General features: G+C 41.3%; 1 protein-coding gene across 1 annotated transcript in view; it reads right to left on the bottom strand.

Annotated features, from left to right (window-relative positions):
• Positions 1–1478: 1478 nt before the first annotated feature.
• Positions 1479–18453, bottom strand: part of lcor (ligand dependent nuclear receptor corepressor) — a 59089-nt gene continuing 42114 nt past the window's right edge. Inside the window, exons 4-7 of the mRNA XM_026302473.1 lie at positions 16063–16195; positions 12446–12931; positions 8280–8370; positions 1479–4135 (exon numbers count right to left, since the gene is read on the bottom strand). Of these exons, the coding sequence (XP_026158258.1) occupies positions 2995–4135; positions 8280–8370; positions 12446–12931; positions 16063–16195 (1851 nt within the window). The 3' untranslated portion in view covers positions 1479–2994. The remainder of the gene's footprint in view (positions 4136–8279; positions 8371–12445; positions 12932–16062; positions 16196–18453) is intronic.

Raw genomic sequence — 18453 nt, 5'->3', positions numbered from 1 at the left:
GAGGGAGGAGGCACTCTAAGTCATGTTTAGTTGGCTCTTTGCAGCTGGCTAAGCAAGCAGCTATCATGCTTATTGTCCGAGACATGTTCAGAAAAAGTGCTTTACCAACACTGGGGCTTCCATCCTGTTTTAACTATCGGATCAGTACATTGTCCACCGCTGGGTCCACCTTAACATGCACAACCTTTTAGACACTTCAAATGCTCAGCATTGTCAAAGTGTTGGACGCATTTCATGCATGCTGAACCCTGGCAATACTGTCGGTCCAGGGGTCTTTTCTAGAGCGTTCTCCCTTTTGGCCATTCATACCTGGAAACCAGGGCACGTGAGCTACAAATCTTAAGGGGGATAACCAAAAACCACAGAGGGGAAATGATTCTAAATGATTCTAATTAGACTGTGATTCATTCATAACTTAGTAGAGTCTCACCAGCTGTGGCTCAGGATTACAAATCCTCTCTCAACATCATATGTTCAGTCGGCCTGACTCCAAAAACAGCCAAAAAGTGGTGCATGCCATTTTTAAGAAAACAAATCTAAGAAGAAGAAGAAAAAAAATTCAAATAAATAAAATGTACAGTACATTTCAAAAGGAGTGAATCATCATCATTTCATTGGAACAGAGAAGTACAGTTCTCATGTTAAAACCCTCACAGACTGGGTGAGCACCAGGCAGCGTTAGTGTTGCAATGAGCAACAATCTGACAACAGCATTTCATTTGACACCAAAAGCTTTTGTCAGCTCCTTCAGTCCTTTCCTGATGGAAACCACCAAAACAACATTTTGTTTTTTTCTTTTCAACCTGAGTCCTCTGAGGGATATCCTTTTTTTATACCTGGTAAAACATGATGTTTTTCCATCCCCGGTTCTTCAGCCATGAAGGGAGGGGAAAAAAACGATAAGACAACACTACACAAAACTGTTAAGTTATTTTCAAGCTGTCAACCATTTTTTCTTTTTTTCAGTTTTTTTTTTAAATTGAGGAGGTAAATAAGAGGGGGGCAAAAAACCTGTTTGGGTCCAAGCTACGGATTTCTCGAGGTTTTTTTCTTCCGTCTCCCTGCTCTCTGCCCTCCTCACTTCCTGCTTTATACTGTATCCCCCAGAGAAGAGCTACACTACATGCATAACCTCAAACAGCTTTCTATAGCTCTTATTTTTGAAAAGTGCTATTTCAGTTTAGCGCCACACATTCCCCAAACCTAACATCAGTGTACCCTCTTCTTTCTCATGTTTCATTAGCAGGTCTATCTGCTATGGCGCTGCCATATTTACTCACATGGCCCTTCCCACAGACAAAGGCTTGTCTTGTACTCTTGTCTGTTTACTATAGGTCCAACAGGAAATTACCATATTTGAAACACACATCTGTCTCAGTTACCCTGAGTTAAAAATGAGGAGAAAAGAGATGATCCAGAATCATGGATTGGATTTTATATAATCAGTCATAATAATAATTTATAATATATTAAATCTGCGTTTCCCTCACCTCTACCAACTACCCCTCCCCACTGCATATTGCCCACCCACCACCCTAAAATGAAAATCCCTCTATAAATGCACATTGTTGTAGTAAACTGCCTTTAAAACTGTCATTAAAGTTTGAGGGAACGGTTTCTTTTAAAAGACATGAGCTAAGCCACTTCTGCTTAGTTTGATTTGAAAAGGAAAAAAACATCAGCACGATGTTGTTGGTAACTAAGACCAGCTAAAACACATTAGCTTAGGCTAGATAAAGCCTTGTATAGGAGCTAGATAATCAACTGGATAGCAGCAGAGTTTCACATGCTGATCCTAAAAGGCCTTCATCCAGTAAAGATCTCCACCAGGGGATGAGCTGACCTCGGGCACCATTTGGAGGCAACCTGAAGGTAATTTTGACATTTCAGGATCAGCAGTGAGACACTGATGGAGGTCCATAAGGTAGCATTCCGCCTTAAAAACATCTGATCCATAATCAGATTAACCCCCAACTCATTCACTGGCAAAAAAAAAAAGAGGGTTAAAGAGCTGTCTGGGTCTGCTAATGGATCAGTGTACGCAGACGATGTGCACCTCTGACTCGTTGCGACTGGACTTCAGAGACAGACCATAATAAGTGCATGATGCAAGGGCAACAATGCCGAGGTAACCTGGTCTGTAAGTGCCAGACCCAAAGTGTAGTGCAAAAGAAAGCAAAACAAATCAAATGAAAAAGTAAAGATATAGGAAAAAAAAAAAAAAAAAAAAATCAATTACAGAAGTCAGTAGTGTCCACAAAACTCACAAACATGCATCCCTGAATGACTTTTGTGTATCTTTTCTCGTTCAAAAGGACGGATAATGTTGCTTTCATCTGCACAGAGATCAGAAGAATATCTTAAGGAGGAAAGAAAAGGTTTGCAGTTAAAGCATCATGGCTACCTGGCAATAAGAGAATGGGTTTTGATTTAGACCCTGGTGAGTAATATCAACAGTATAATTACATCTTACAGTTGGCTTCAAATGTAAAAGACAGTTCACTTACCAATTTTCAGCTAGTACTCCATGAGACAGGGGAGTGGTAAAGGGACTAATTAGTCAGTTTTTAGGGTCTTACTTTTCAACTTTCCCCTCATTTTTCCCCAAATTGGACTGGTCCAAAGCCCAAACTGCATTTATAAGCAGCAATCGTTCCATATCATGTTAAGAAAAGAGGGGATTGTGTTTTTGGGCTGGGGATTATCAGCATGCTTAAAGAAATTTCATTAATTGTCATTTAACTAATGTCTTTTTCTGCATTTGTTAAGCCCCTGCATATAAAAGCTAAACAAATGCTTGTACAGTGTCGCTCAAGCGACACTTGGTAAAAACCATCCGATTAGTTTGTTTCCAGTTTGCTTTAAGAATCCTCCACATATTATCCCTGCATTTGTGCTCACCCAGATACTGCAAAGTAAATTGGCACAAATAAAGCCCCATCCATTTTCAAATAATTTTAGTCAGTAGTCTGAGGTTTACATGTGTAAGTGGTTTTAGTCGATTGGTTTGAAATTGTCATCAATCTCTTCCTTTACATTGTCCTTGAGCTCAGCACCTGCCAGTGGCGGGACATCGTCTTGTGATGTTGCGATGGGTGTATTCTCTGACTCGGTGGGAAAATCTTGGCCTCCTGCTTCCATCTTCATCATCAGCTTGAGCTTCTTCTTTGGGGGATTCTTCAGGGTCCCCATGCGCTCTTTGACTTTGTACTCCAGGGTGCTGTGTGGGATCCCATACATGTTCTGAGCCTTGGACACGCTCATCTTCCCGCTCATTACTACTGCTATGGCCTCCTCAAGGATCTCACTGTTGTACTGGCGATAACGGCCCCTCTTCTTCCGTGGCTGCTTGGAACTCGGGTCCCCTTCTATGTCAGAGGTAGAGTATGCTGGCCCTGAACTTGAGTGGTCCATGTCAGAGCTCCAGTAGTCACCTGCCCCATCTAGCAGGCTTCCAAGGCTTCCTCCACGACGGTTCTGCTTGGGCAGGATGGCTCTCAGCTTCCGGCTCAGGGAGTTCTCTCCATGTCCACCACTCCCGGCCCTCATGGTGCCATAGCTGTACAGCTCAGAGGCATGGGAGTCCCAGGAGAGATCCATGCCCCGAACTTGGGGGATCTTTAGATCAACTGGTGGTGAGTGGCCTGGGTCTCTTTTGCCTTCATTGTGGTTGTGTTGTGTCTTGGAGACCTGATTGTGGTGGTGGTGGTGGAGGGAACTCTTGAACGAGAAGGCTCCATGGTGGTTGTGATTTTCCAGGAATGTAGGCAGGTCTTTAAGGTCGCTAAGGCCACTGCTCAGAGCTCCACTGGCCTGTTTTAGCTTCATCAGGCTTTCAAGGTGGGCCTTGCTTCCCCAGAAAGAGGAAGACCCTTTCTGGCCAAGCAAGGAGTGGGACTGCCCATGATTGAGCAAGCCAGTGGACTCTAGATTAGCCAGTGAAAGAGCAGCAGGCTGGCTCAAGAGGTGCTTCTGGCTGAGGAGCTCTTCCTTGATGCGCAGCGAGCGGGCCAATGGAGGTTTGAAGGAGTTTGAGCTGACATGGTTCTCCCTTAGCCCATCCCGCAAGCTTCTCTGCAGCAGGCCGTTCTCCTCATCCACCTCTGGCAGGGTAAGTTCTACTTTGAGGGAACGTCTGCATGGAGAGAAAAAAAAGACAGTGTCTGAGATCTCATGGCAAGACTTGACTGATTCTTCTGACAAGTCTATACTACATTTTCTAATTTGAGAGTGAAATGGAATGAGCTGCTCAGAACTAAGTTTTCTACTGTCCTACATATAGGGAAAAATATGAAGTCCTCTAATATGAGAGTTAAACAAACCAAGAGTGTTATCACAAAATCTCAAATAAATGACATTTGAGAAGCTCAACATCAGCACTGTGTTAAGCCACAGACAGTTTTCCTTATCAATTCATTAAGTTTTTGCACCATAACGAAAACTTTAAATAAGAGCTCTGTAGCTGATCTGAGTAATAGTTACAGCAACGTCATGAAACTGTGTTATATTTTTTTGTTGTTTTTTTTTTTTGAGGCAGCACTGGGATGTTAAAGTCGGTATGTATTATTCTTAGATCTCATAATTAAAGCTTAATATGCGTTATCTCCTCTGTCAAGACTGTCTTCACACTGGTTAATACCAGCTTCAAAAACTTTTTCCATACCATATGGCGAGAGCATTATGAAACAGATATAAAGCAAAGACAACAGCAGTGTCTGCTGAACTAATTAATAATGTAACAACAGCAGGTAGAGTTAAAGGTAGAGGCTTGAAAGCAAGAAGGGATCATTATGGATTATTATGGTCTTACAACCAACTGCACCTCCTGGTTGACCCAACACCACAAACTCTATAGTCTTAGCTTAATTTTCAGATTCAGCCATTTATCCATCCACCAATTCTGTTTGCCCAAACTCAGCTACAACTATTGAAATGTCCTCTGGAAGCAGTAGGTAGTAGATATCTGACTGCCAGCCAGTGACACATGGGCTCAAACAACTTAAAAGGAATAAAGATATTCTAAACTCACTATACGAAGACTTCAGCATCATCATATGGAGCTGCATCTTCAAAATAATGCAAATTTAAAAAAACGGAAGCCAAACTCAATACCCCCTTATTCCTTAACCAGGGTCCCAGGGACCTGCTGGAGCCTATCCCAGCTCTCTTTGGGTGAAAGGCAGGGGTCCACCCTGGACAGGTCCCCAGTCCATCACAGGGCCACATAGAGACAAACAACCTCACACACTCACACTCACTCCTATGGGCAATTTAGAGTCACCAATCAACCTGACATACATGTTTTTGGACTGTGGGAGGAAACCAGAGTACCTGGAGAAAACCCACACAAGCACAGGGAGAACATGCAGACTCCACACAGAAAGGCCCCTGATGGGTTTCAAACCTGGAACCTTCTTGCTGTGAGGCAACAGTGCTAACCACTAAACCATCGTGCTGCCCCACAAATCAATAAAAATGGCAAAACCTTAGATTCCAGGTGGCAGTGATGTGTGGTATGTGACTGCTATAAAACAGTTATGTAGAACCTCCAAGAAAAAAGTTCACAAGAGGATTAGCAAGAAAAACTGGTCACATGATCTACATTTCCTTTGCTTTTTTCCCTAAATTATCGTTTATATAGTTTTGGATGAATAAACTTGCATTAAACTTAAATTAAAACAGTCCAACTGGTCAGTGAACATCTTGTATTTCAGTGATTAACCTTTCTGAAAATGATCTGTGCTGCTGAAACATACATGAGAAGTGGCTTAATTTGAACTGATGCAGAAAATGAAAATGTTCCTGCTGCTAAGTAACTATAGCAACAGTGGGAAGGCACTTCAAAATTATTCCCTTAAGTTCATAATAACAAGAAATTGCTTGTCAGTTTAGTGGATGACCTGAGGGAGAAGAAACTTTGGAGACATATCCTGTTGAGTTACAGTGCGACTGGCTGCGATGTGGGGAGTCCTCAGCAGGAGCTTCGAGACAGATTATCACAGTGGGCAGTCGCAGGCTCGTTGAACATAATACAGGGTTAACAAGAGTCTCTGGACTCTACACTAACACAGCTTTCTGTTGCAGTTAGCATATGTCATCAAGGAGGCTGCACCAGGCAGTAACGCTGGGTCTGAAGATTAAATATTAATCTCCATGTGTGGAAAAACACACAGTGAAGGGGGGATCCTCAACAGGACGGGGTGAAAAAGTGTTTCGGCACAAAATCTGTTTCCAAAAAACCTCTGGTCTGAAGCTCCGATAGTGTTTTCATTTTGCTTGTTTTAAACACCTTGTGTTTCCAACTACTGACAGTATAATTATGAATTTCAGTATTGGCTTTAATTAAAGTCAATCAGAGGTCAAAATTACATCTTTGTTTTGATATCATTGTACTCAAATAATCGCTTAGATCACTATAGGTTAAGTCAGTAATTTGGTCTGTAGTAGGACTTAACAACAGGTCAACACAGAACAGGTCCCAGTAATATCTGAGGCAGCTGCTGTTCTGCTGAAAACTTTCCCCAGGTAGAAACACCGACTGTGGTCCTTAGGAAAAGCAACACCTCCCAGCTCTCAGCTCAGATAACAGTTTGAGGTGTGTTCTCTGCAGTTGTTCTACGACCACGTTCTCCGTCACTGCGTATCAGACCACTCCTAATTTATCTTAAACACACAAACCACAGGTCACCCCTCGGTGCCACTTCTTTATTCTCCCTTCACGCGAGAGACACCTACCAATTCAGACACAACTTCAAGGCCGAGTACAATCAATAAATATTCGTGTCCAATACTCTGACGCAGAGACAAAAAGGGAAAAGCAGCCATGGGATTGATGGCATCGATCAACTGAGCTAAAACAATAAGTAAGAAGTAGCAGTGTAAGAGCGTGGAAACAATGAAGGTACAGATGAATGAGCTAAGTTTCTGAATCACGTATTTGTTGGTAGAGCAGCAAAATATATAAAATCACCAGTTTTACTCTTAAATAATCTGCAGATTTGTCATATATTATATATAGTTTGGGATAAACACATTAAAAACATTACATTTTATTAACATCCACAAGAAAACAATCAAGGTAACTTCTGAGGATATATATATATTTATATATAGATAGAACAAAGTTTGTTTTATCAGGATACAAGCTACTTGGTTGGAGAAACGATGAAGGCATGATCTGAACAGAATATCTACAAAAGTACAAAAGTATCCCCTGTCTGTTTGGTGTCTGCGGCTGCTACACAGCACTGGACTGACTGTTCTGCTCATCTGCTCTTCATGCATCTTTTATGAAAATCTTCAAGGACCTTCCTGCTGTTTTTTCATGCCTTTTCTCATTTACCACATCTGATCGTCATCTGAAGTCTTTTTGCAAGCTCTTCTGTGGTTGTGGTGAAGTTTGCTCTTTGCTGTTGATCCTGGGATGGATTCAAGAAAGCTAAGCAGGAATGTGAAAAGTTCAGAGACCTTGTTAGTTTTTCTTTATTTGCCTCATTTATACTTTTGGGCAAGAGTAGCTGGTTGCAGCTGGTGTGACATTTCCACTTGTGACTGTCTGCAACGCAACAATATCTAACTGCACCCACGGTTGGAGGTCTGCAAAACAAAACGTATGGACTATTTCATTAAGAAACAACAGTAACAGAGAACTGATTGTAGCTAAAATCATCTTTTAATCATTTCTCCAGACATTGGGCCGGTCTGACAGTTATATATATATATATTATATATATATATATATATATATATATATATATATAGTGGCTTCAGACAGTATCCAGCCCCCTTTCCTTTTTCACAGTTTATTGTGTTCCATATTTAATTAAATGTTTGAAACTAAAAAATATATATTGAATAACGTTTGCTGTGGCTCCAAACTGTGTTGAGCTGCCTCGTCTCTGCTTTAACTCTCCTTGAATTGAGTGACAAACTGATCTGACTGGACAGAGTTTCGGCATCCACAAAAACCAGGACATGGAGTCCAGGAAGTCTCTGTAGACTCTGGGGGTTGGCTCACAGAGGTGCCTGGAGAAAAGCTGCTGCAGGGACCTGAGGCTGCAAAAGTGGATGGGGTCTGAAAGCTTTCTGCAGCCAAGCCAATCTGACATGATCACCTCAGGCCAAAACTCCACACGGTGTTTAGGGTTAGACTGCCAAGTGCTCAGTAGAAGTTCAGGGGAGACACACCAGCATTACCTTTACCTGTCCAGCACTGTTTCAGGCATGTGACCACACTGCTCTGCTAACAGAGGCCAGTTTGATTAATCCAGTTGACTCACCCTTTGCCCCCCAGCACAGGGGGGCTGGCAGGAAAGGTTTGGAGGCTGCCTGCGCTGTGGTTCTTCTTGGTGGAGAGGTCTAGGACACCATCTGTAGATAAACACACAGGACAAAAAGATTAAATGTGGCAAGTCATATACGTACAGTAGATACTAGTAGGAATTACTCAAGGGTTTTAATTTTGTATGCTCTCAGGTGGGAACTGCAGGGTGCAGAACAGTAAAGGCATTTCTCAAACAACTTGTACGAGCCACACCACGACATGGCTGACCTGAAGAGGCACGCCACTGCTTTGTCTGGAGTGCAAAATCGAAATGATGACATTGTTTGAAGACGGCAGTTCATCAATAAAAGGCGTCAACATACTGTGGGAGATTCAAGATTGAACAGGGTTCACATTTACAATGTGCCGCTGTTTGTACTGCTCTGAACTCAAATAATGACTAGTTGTTATGGGGCCTATGACGATTCAGCTGAGAACCAGTGTTAAGTCATTTTGCAACTAGAACAGTAAGAAACAGAGACAGTTGTACGTAATCTTGTGTAGTTTGTTCAGGAAATTGCTCACATGATGTGACTTTTACATGATGTGGTGCTTGAAAGGGTAATTTTAAGAAAACACCATTCCGATCTGAGAAATGCATCAGAGAAAGGCGGAAAAGCTGAGAGCTGTATGTAGTACAGAGAAAAATGTGTTTCTCTTATTTACCAAGTTTTGTCTTCATGTTCAAAGCAGAAAGAGAAACAGCATCAGAGTCATACGTTTCTCTGAGCTGAATTTATTTTGGATCTTTGCTAGTTGCTGCCCAGCTTTTAACTAATTTTACTGCTGCTGTCCAGTTCAGACACATATTATACACTGGAATCAGCAAGTTAATGGTCACATCAATCAGATCTGGTAATTTACTCAAACTATCTCCAAATGTTTGTCACGATAATAATAAAAACAATCGCCCTTGCAGAGCTAATATCAAAATGTATTCCACTTACACATGATTTATAAGTGAGCTTTTTCATTCATCTTTTTTCCTCAGTGGTGAGAAATAAAGAGACTGGCTCAGATGCACTGACCATCTCTGAGCAATGAAACTTCTCTTGCAGCATTTTGATGCAGTAACAAACATGCTCCATGTTCACCTGCATAAACAAAGCGCTGATGAAACAGGATGAAGAGTCAGTGGAGACAAACTACCCTGTGGAGAAGTGGCCTGGCTGGGTGCTTTCTTTTAGCAGTCCAGTTTAATGTTTGACCTTACAACGCAAATAATAATTTAGATCGCAGTCAAGATTTTGATTAACCTGAGCAGGAACACTATTACCATGGCAACGACAGCACATTCCTATGTGTGGTGATATGATGGAAATGATGGAAACGATTTGAATAACATAATGTTTATGTTTTTCTTGTGTGTCTCATGTTTTAGGTAACTTTACCAGTGGATGGTGCTCTGTGCTGTGCGTCTATGACACTGAACTAAATGTAGCTCTACTGTTCTGTTTATTAATATTAACGTTAGAAATACATGTGGTGACAGCTCCTGCAACTGCTTGTGTGTGTGTGTGTTCGTGCATGTGCGTCTGCATATGAAAATGAAACGACTTGAGAAATTCTTCGTGTTTTCGAGCAGGTGGATACGTTACCAAAGTCTGGTCAATATGGCAACATGCTGTGTGTGAAATCTCAGTTTATTTGTGAATATGCTTGTCAGGGAAATCAGGTCAGCACACACACACACACATGGAGGAGGTGTGTGGTATCATCATGTCTGGGGACATAACGTTGGACACAATAAAATGAAAACTGACCATTTTCAGTGACAAAGTGTGAAAACTACACTGGTATTGCAACTTAAAGACGTGCAAAGAGACAACACAGAAGCAAACTAAGAAAACAATTTAACTACACGAGCACAGCAAAAAGAGAAAACAACCAAATGCAGAAACAAGCTGCAACACAAAAACTTCTGGGAATAAATTTCATGTAAATCTACATTGCATATGTCCATGTCCGTCACTTTTTAGTTCCCCCTGAAACAATGTAGACTGATAGCTCCAGTTAGCTACAGTCAGTTAATCATTACGGAGTAAAAATGAAGTAATAAAAACTGTGTTATTGTTTAGTTTAACTTTCCATTGTTCATATCTGCTGTTAACCTACGTTAGTGTTAGCGTTTGGCTAACGCTCTCAGCCATGTTTCCAGGGGGCCACTAAAACGTGACGGAGATGGAAATATATATACATTGATAATCAAATTGATGTTAAATTGTGTTTTAATTTGCTTGTGTTTTGTTTATTTGCAAACTTTGAAAAATGAAACGTGTGTTTCCTTAAGTTGCAGTGTGTTGAGCTCTCAGGGCCGCCGTTAAAAAAGATAATGATAAAGATCTGATTAGTCCATATTCACATCAAACCCTCAGAGCTCGTCTGTTTGGTCACTGTCCAGGACCTTTCTGTGACCAGACAGCTCAATGTGATTCTCTGTTTGTGAGGACAAGCATGAATAATTAAATTCAGCTGAACAGACAGCATTTGTGTCTAACCAAGCAGCTATGACTAAAAAGACAGTATATATATATACATAATAAATTCTACAGAACATGTTACACTAATGAGGTCGTCTGAACTAATGAACTTGTTAAAATAGTGTCTACATCTTTGTTAACATGCCTGTTTTCAGACTAACACACTGGTGTTAGTACAGGAACCGTCTAAGGTTTTAGTGCGATTCAACATAAATAGTTTCCTCATCAAAATGCAGATTTATGTAACAAGAGGCTCCCGATTTTAATTAGAACAAACCTGAACAGAACTACAGCTCCCACGGTTCAGTTGTGTGTTGTTGTTGTGGAGTTACTGTGTTCTTTACAATGTGTGTAAATAGACGCTGAAAATCATACTGTTTACTGACTTCCTCAACCCACAGGTCAGCTCATGGACTGAATTAAAATTAATGTGAATGGAAACAGATTACTGGATCGGTATTACAGCTGGCCCATATTTTCACATTTATTTATTGCTGTTCCAACATAATTAATAATGTTATAAAGTCAATAGACATGTCAGACATGGTGTGGGAGCAGCACAGTTAACAGTTAAAATATCAGTAGAAATGTCAGCCACAGCGGTACCACCCATCAGTGGATCTCTGGGTCTGATTCACAAAAAACTAGATGGTAAATCTGCAAACAAACCAAATTTAAATCCTGGTATCAAAGCTCTTCAGTTGGTTCTGTTCTTTGTTTCTGATCAGTGTGATCAGCTTCAGCGTCTTCATGGAAATATTAATAATTAGTAGATCAATAGGAATCTCTTAGGCGCTACAGGAAGAGCCACGCTACCCATAACTAAGAGCAGATGGCTAAGAGCTTCTGACTTGGAACAAGGATTATCTGTGGAAACTGGTCTTTCAGTGATCGGGGGGTGTTTGATATGACCAGGACGACCACAGTCGCTGAGCAGCAGCAGCCATGAGACGTGGAGGTGAGGTGTTCAGATATGAGGCTGCATGACTGTAAAAGGAGGAGGGGCTGACGTCTAGAGATGGCACCATGAAAGCACAGTTGGAAACTGAATGAAAAGATGACTCCCAGTCTCAAGAGTCTCTGCAGGAGAAGAGTTTTCCACTGTAAAAGTCACAGAGGAGTTTTTACAGAACAAAGGTCAGTGCCCTGACATCAGTGCAAATCTGTCAAAACATCAAAGCCAGACACACACAACATTAAATAAAAATGATGTCATCTCACTAATAAAAGGGGCTTTGTGATTTTGTAAATATGGACTTTTATAGTTTAATCAAACATTTCTGGTTTTCAAATGATTCTTTCTTCATTCTTGGCTGAAAACAATTTGTAAATCCTCGACACTGACCAGGGGTGTACACACTTTTGGTTTATGATGAAAAGGCTTCTGATTAACGTGTGTGTGTGTGTGTGTGTGTGTGTGTGTGTGTTAAGCAATATGTAACCACTGCTTACACAGTCCCCTTTCTGGGAACAAAGAGCTGGTGCCATAAGGTGACGGATTTACTTCAGACTTTGCTTTGTGTCAAGGTTTAATGTTAATACTAAGGGGAAAACAAAGGTTGGGTGGTTGTGTTTTTCTTTTGGTTAGACTTGTAGCAGTCGTGTGTTGGGTTAGAAGACATGTCTGTGCTGTTGCTCTCACCCTGCTGGCTGGGCTCTGGGTCAGCCTGGTTCTTTCTGATGGTGAGGTCCAGTGGGCCATCCTGGTCAGCCATGAGAAGCTTGCTGAGGACAGGATTCTGTGCAGAGGCAGCAGCTGTACCTCCTCCTCCACCATTACTGGCTCCTGTACCATTGCTGCTCTGGGTGCAGGCGGCTGCTGAGACAGCAGCTGCGGCGGTGGCAGAGGTGGGGCTGAGGCCTGGTCCTGGGGTCAGGGATGGAGAGGAGGAGGCAGACGATGGAGGGGAGCTTGGTGCGGGCAGGGGCAGGGGCCTGGGCGGGGAACAGGGGGCCGGGGCCAGAGACACCACTCTCGGCAGGCTTTGGTCCTTCATGGTGCCGTTGGGCAGGGGCGGGTCGTCCTGAGTAGTTTTTGAGGTATATTCGGCAGCGAACTGGCGGATCATTCGCTGCATGATCTCACGAGCCACTAGAGGAATGTGAGGGTCTGAGAAACTGGGGAGGTCTGAAGAAAAACAAAAACAGGAGGAAACATGTCAGCATGTCCACCAGGAATCAGTCCAGTCATTGCCAGGTTCAAGAGCATATTTATCCTATTTAATCCTAAACAGAGTGTAATCCTGTGGCTTCGCCGAAATAATCCAAAGATCATTCTAATCTTTCCTACTGACCCCGGTGAAGGCAGCATTATATCAGCGTGTAGATCTTTTCCTGCTTTCACTCTCACACTGTCACCTCTGGAATCACAGAGTAGTTTATACTGTATAGTAGTAGTTTATACTGTATAGTAGTATATACTGTAGTAAGTATTCAATCAAAGAATACACCTATCCCTAAAAAAACAAACTGCTGCAAAAAAACAAACCCATACCAAAAACTAGTCACTGATCTGACGGTGGCAGCACTGAGTGTTATTAATGCACCAGTCTTTCAACTCTTTGTCCTAAATAAGTCAGTTCATAATAAGTCAGTACTATCTCTTCGTAACCAGCAGCTGAAATATTTGGCTGTTTTCATGTGTGCCTCTGAGTCAAACCCTAAATCCTCCAAACAATACATTAACCTAAAATATAATCCTGAAACTATGCAGTGTTAATCCCCAAAATCACATACTTTGCATATCTATGAGACTTAACCCTGAGCAACATTAAAACACTGTAATATCAGTGTACAGCAGGTTCATGTTGCTGTTTTCCAGCCATGGTTTAATTATGTACTTTCCCAGTGTTCCCTGTTCTTCACGTTCATTTCAGTTATTAAAAATTATCACTGTTTTCTCAGCTCATCTGCAGCAGTTCATCACAGTGTGTAACACTAGGGGCTAAACAAACATGTGACGCTTTAATTACTCTGAAAACTTATTGTATGTACTCACTTAAACCTTTGATTCGGTACATGTACTGCTGTTGCCATTTGATGTTTCTGTTTAACACATGTTAGTGCCTTGTTACTGAAACGATCTCAAACTGTATAAATCTGTCTCGAAGACCCACCGAGTCCGGGAATATTTTTTAAATCCCGTTTCACGTTAAACCTGCTGAGCGTTTGTTCACAGTGTCATGGTACAGTCCAGGACAAGTTTATTAGGGCAGGACAGCATATTGCACAACTGGTCTGATAATGTTTCTGTGGAAGGGTAGAGCGTAATGTCTTAAGTGACTAAAAGCTATTCAGATGTACACCACTGACTGTGGAAGTAGGAAACAGGATGTTTGGCAAGAATGATGTTTACAGGAAATAACAGAGTAGACTGTCGGCTAACACTTGTCAGATACTGGAGAAGAAAACCCGTATTTGTTTTTGTACATTTAACATTTCGATGATATAGCAGGTATTTAAGTAGAAACCAGAATCTAAAACCACATGAAATGACATTTTTTAGTTTTAAAAACATGATCCTTCAAAATGAAAATGATGTACCCTGCAATGCCAATCTGTAATTTGTCAGCTTTGACAAATATAATTATATGTACTATAAAACTTTACTTTCACTTAGCTACTGCTGTTTTGTTCCATGTGGAAAGTCAGTTTGGTAAATGCAGAAGCACGTTTATTACATTTACTCTCCATTTGTTCCTTTTACAATAGGTTAGACGAGGTTTCCCGTTTTTCAGAGGATTAATCTGAAAATCATTCATCATTCTTTCCATTGGTGCCTACACAATTTGGACCCATTCTTCTGTTAGATGCCTCTAACATCTTCAACAAAGTCATAAGTCACAAGCAGTTTAGCAAAGAGGGCTGAAAATTATTTACAATGACATAAACGTCTGCACCTTAAGTTAAATACTGTTGAAGTCTGAGCACAAAACAATCCCTCAGGTACGGAACAGGCCAATGAAGAAAACGTCAGTCTTCGAAAAAAATGTAAAACATATGCAAAATTCCTCCACTGCTAAAAAAAACAATGTCTTGGTTTGTGGAAACGTCTCCTAAATACTCATAAGGTTAACCAGTCCCCATATTGTTATAGGTTGGTGTAGGTTTGCATTAACCAAGATGCAGTTTTAGATTCGGCTGTGAACATTTGAGCTGTAATTCTTATGTGACTAATTATGCAAAGGTGTTTGACATCCTCTATAGGTCATTTTGCCAGTCTATGTGCCAGCCTGTGCTGTAAGACCTCGCCTAAAAATGCTGAGTCCACCTTTGACTGGCACTGCTGAACGGTCTTCAACAGTTTCATCTGTGTTCATGTGTTTTTGTCATGACTGGTGGTGCAACAGTTTCCCTTGAGGTTCTGTGTACAGTCAACACATGTGTCAGACCTCACACATGACAATTCCTGCCTTCTTTTGAAAGTCTTGCCCTCCCAAATTGAGCAGTAGATTCTCACCCAACACCACCCACCACATAAAATAACCTTCTACAGAGTTTCCCTCATGGCCCCTCGTAGTAATCACGGCACTGTTAGTGCAGGTCGGGAAACTGGGTCGGCCTCTCTGGCCCAGATCTTAACCGATTTAGGGTCTACCTAGAAGGCAGAAATGTCTTTGTTCCAATTGTAAAACTAACATGTGGTGTCCCTCAGGGATTGATCCTTGGCCCCCTTTTCATCCATTTTCAAACAGCACAAATTTTCATATCATGCAGATAACACACAACTTTGCATATCTTTCTCCTACAGTCCTACTTTGATTCAAAGTGTTAAACTCTCGATGTTATGAATGATCAATAGCTTTTGCATTTAACTCAATATAATAATAAAGCACTTATTTTAGTTCTTCAAGTCTTATTATTTTAAAGTAGTACATGTGTAATCAGTAGTGTTCTCTCCACCCAAAAAAAAAAAAACACAAAGAAGTACTTCACATATGCCAAAGTGCAACAGATACTTCAGCAAGCCAGAACTAATTAAAATTTTAGATAAATAATTCCAAAGCACTTCATCTACACAATAAAATGAGGTGTTATAAGGGGCCCTCAGTTAAGGACGGCACACACTGAGACCGTATGCATTAGGTGTAGAAATAAAGCAGAGAACATTGTCACTACTCGGATTATATGAAGCAAATGGATGACAAGAGTATTTGATATCAGCACTGTCTGTGCAGCATGAACATGTACACGAGTAAGAAAATCACTTATGAGGAGTGTGTGTGTGTGTGTGTGTGTGTGTGTGTGTTTGTGTCTTACCTTTTCTGTGGAACACAGCATTGAGGAAGTCTTGGGCCTGTCTCTCCAGCTGGCTGAGCCGAGACTGCTCCTGTTTGAAAGCTTCACACTCTGACAGCACCTGGCTGCCTCCACCGTTCTCTGTGCCGTGCTCCTACACAGACACACACACATAGAGCCAAATTAGTGAGTAAAGGCCTGCTCTGTCAAAAATAATGCCCCTACACACCACCACACCACATGATGTCCATCATACCTTGCCTGCCAAAAGAAAACCTGTCTTGGCACAGGTACATGCGGAACTATCCATTATTTGGCCCATAAATGGCAGATTATACTCAAGGTCTATAGAAAAGCATCGAGGTCGACTGAGCTGGGTTTTTCACTGGCAATGACGATTTTTAGAAATCAAGGAAAGCGATGGCCAATTTATAATACCGAATTTTTTGGCAGGTTTTCACTTACTGGGGTCTTCACATTTTCTAAGAGTCAGGGGCGATTATGGATCAGACTTTTAGGGCTCAGCTCCTTTACAGAAGGTGACATTTATACAGTTCCTCATGCCCAGTGCTCTGCATCCAGCTTTCTCCCCTTCTCCGTCCTCCTTCTTTATCAATTTGTAACATTATTAATTGAATATTGGGTTGCTATGGACGATGCACACAGGTAATGTCATTTTGACATGTGATATGATATATATGTGTAACTCATCAGAAGAGTCGGATGTGATGTGGCTTGCTAATTAGCCATGTGGAGCGAAGTCTGGTGTAAACATAAATGTTCTCTTTAATTTGTTAAAGTATAATTGCAAAGCTTTATAATACAGCACATTATTAATAATTTATCTTGATTTAAACCAAAAAAAAATAAAATGCATCAATTCACTGCCTGGCAAGTGTGAAGCTAAGTCAGTTAATGTTAAAGCCACAGCTTCCTACTTCTTCTTCTACATTGCCTTTATGTGCATGGCGGATTACAACAGCCCTGGGCTGCCCACGGGTGCACCTGCCTGTTAATCGATTTAATATACTCAGCCATTAGCCAATGTCGATTACATTAAAAAAAAAATCTGCCCAATTAATCAACCAATCAATTCATCAATCTCTAGTATCACTGTTTCCCCTTCCTGTCCTATAACTATGTTCTCTGATTACTCAGTTAATTGTTTAGTCTTCTCCACATCGGTTTGCTGCCAGTGTGTGGCCTTACATTAAAAATAATGGGTGCATGTGTGTTCACGTGCATCATGCTGCCACTGTGTGTTGCTTTTACATCCAAATATACTGTTCAATTTATAATTTATGAAACAGAGAAAAACAACGAGGGGTCCGATTTGAGTGGCATGAACTATAAAATGTTTGGGCTTTTAATTTGTTGAGAGAATATTTTATTACTTCCTACACATATTTTGGTTTTGATCTTCATGTGACCTGAAATCATTTGTGTGTTGAGGGCCCCTGATTTATATTCATCACACACAACTAAAATCAATCAATAGTGAAACCTAATCAGTATGACCAAGATGCACTTCCTCCTTCAAAACTGCTCTGAAGTCAGATCTTGGGAAAGGCGAGCTGATGTTAATATTCATGTGCGCTGATGAGAACAGTGCACGTGAATGTGAACAACAGAGGGTCAGTAACCAACAAAACGACACTGCCGGCGGCGGCAGGACTGCTCAATACTGAGGTGCCATTACTGGGGGCGGGCCTTTTCAAGCTGGCAGCCAATCAGTTGGCTTCCTCTGGATATCTAAGGTCTCTGAATAGGAGAATGGATTAAAAGCACCATTAGTGTTGTTGTCAGTTGTAATGAGTGTGTCGCCCATTGTGTTTACAGCATTAAAACGTCTTTTCATCGACTCCAGACTGTACAGAAATGAGCTGCCAGGCTTTCAACCAGAAACAAGAGGCGTGACTACATCGCTCCTGTTTCAGCTTCTTTACACTGGCACCCAGTAGCACTGAGTTTTACATCTTACTCATTACTTAGGAGGCCTTTCTCTCAGCTACATTTATGACCTTTTAGGACCATATAAACAGTATGAGCGCCTCAGACAGAGGCTGTGAATCTGTTCCAGAGACCAGACTTCTAGGCTACAGCTACTGACTTTGTTTTCAGGTTGATGCACCATGAGAAGCAATGTAGAACCTGAGTTTGGAGAAATGCTCTACAAAAACGTATTATTATTTATTTATTCATTCATAATTATTATTATTATTATTATTGTGTGTGTGTTTGTGTTAATTACAAAAGACAAAGCAGCAAAGTGAGATAAAAGCGTGTTTTTAAGGTCTTCACCGTTCCTCCATCTCTTTTAATTTAACCCCCTCAGCTCTCTGTCTTCCTGCTCACAGTTTGCATGGCTCCAGATCAATGAATCAATGGTTCCCGCCTACTGAAGCTCCTCTG

The sequence above is a fragment of the Mastacembelus armatus genome, chromosome 1, assembly GCF_900324485.2.
Source record: "Mastacembelus armatus chromosome 1, fMasArm1.2, whole genome shotgun sequence".
Classification (NCBI taxonomy): domain Eukaryota; kingdom Metazoa; phylum Chordata; class Actinopteri; order Synbranchiformes; family Mastacembelidae; genus Mastacembelus; species Mastacembelus armatus.
The sequence above is the reverse complement of the archived record's forward strand: the minus strand, read 5'-3'. Positions and strand labels throughout refer to the sequence as shown.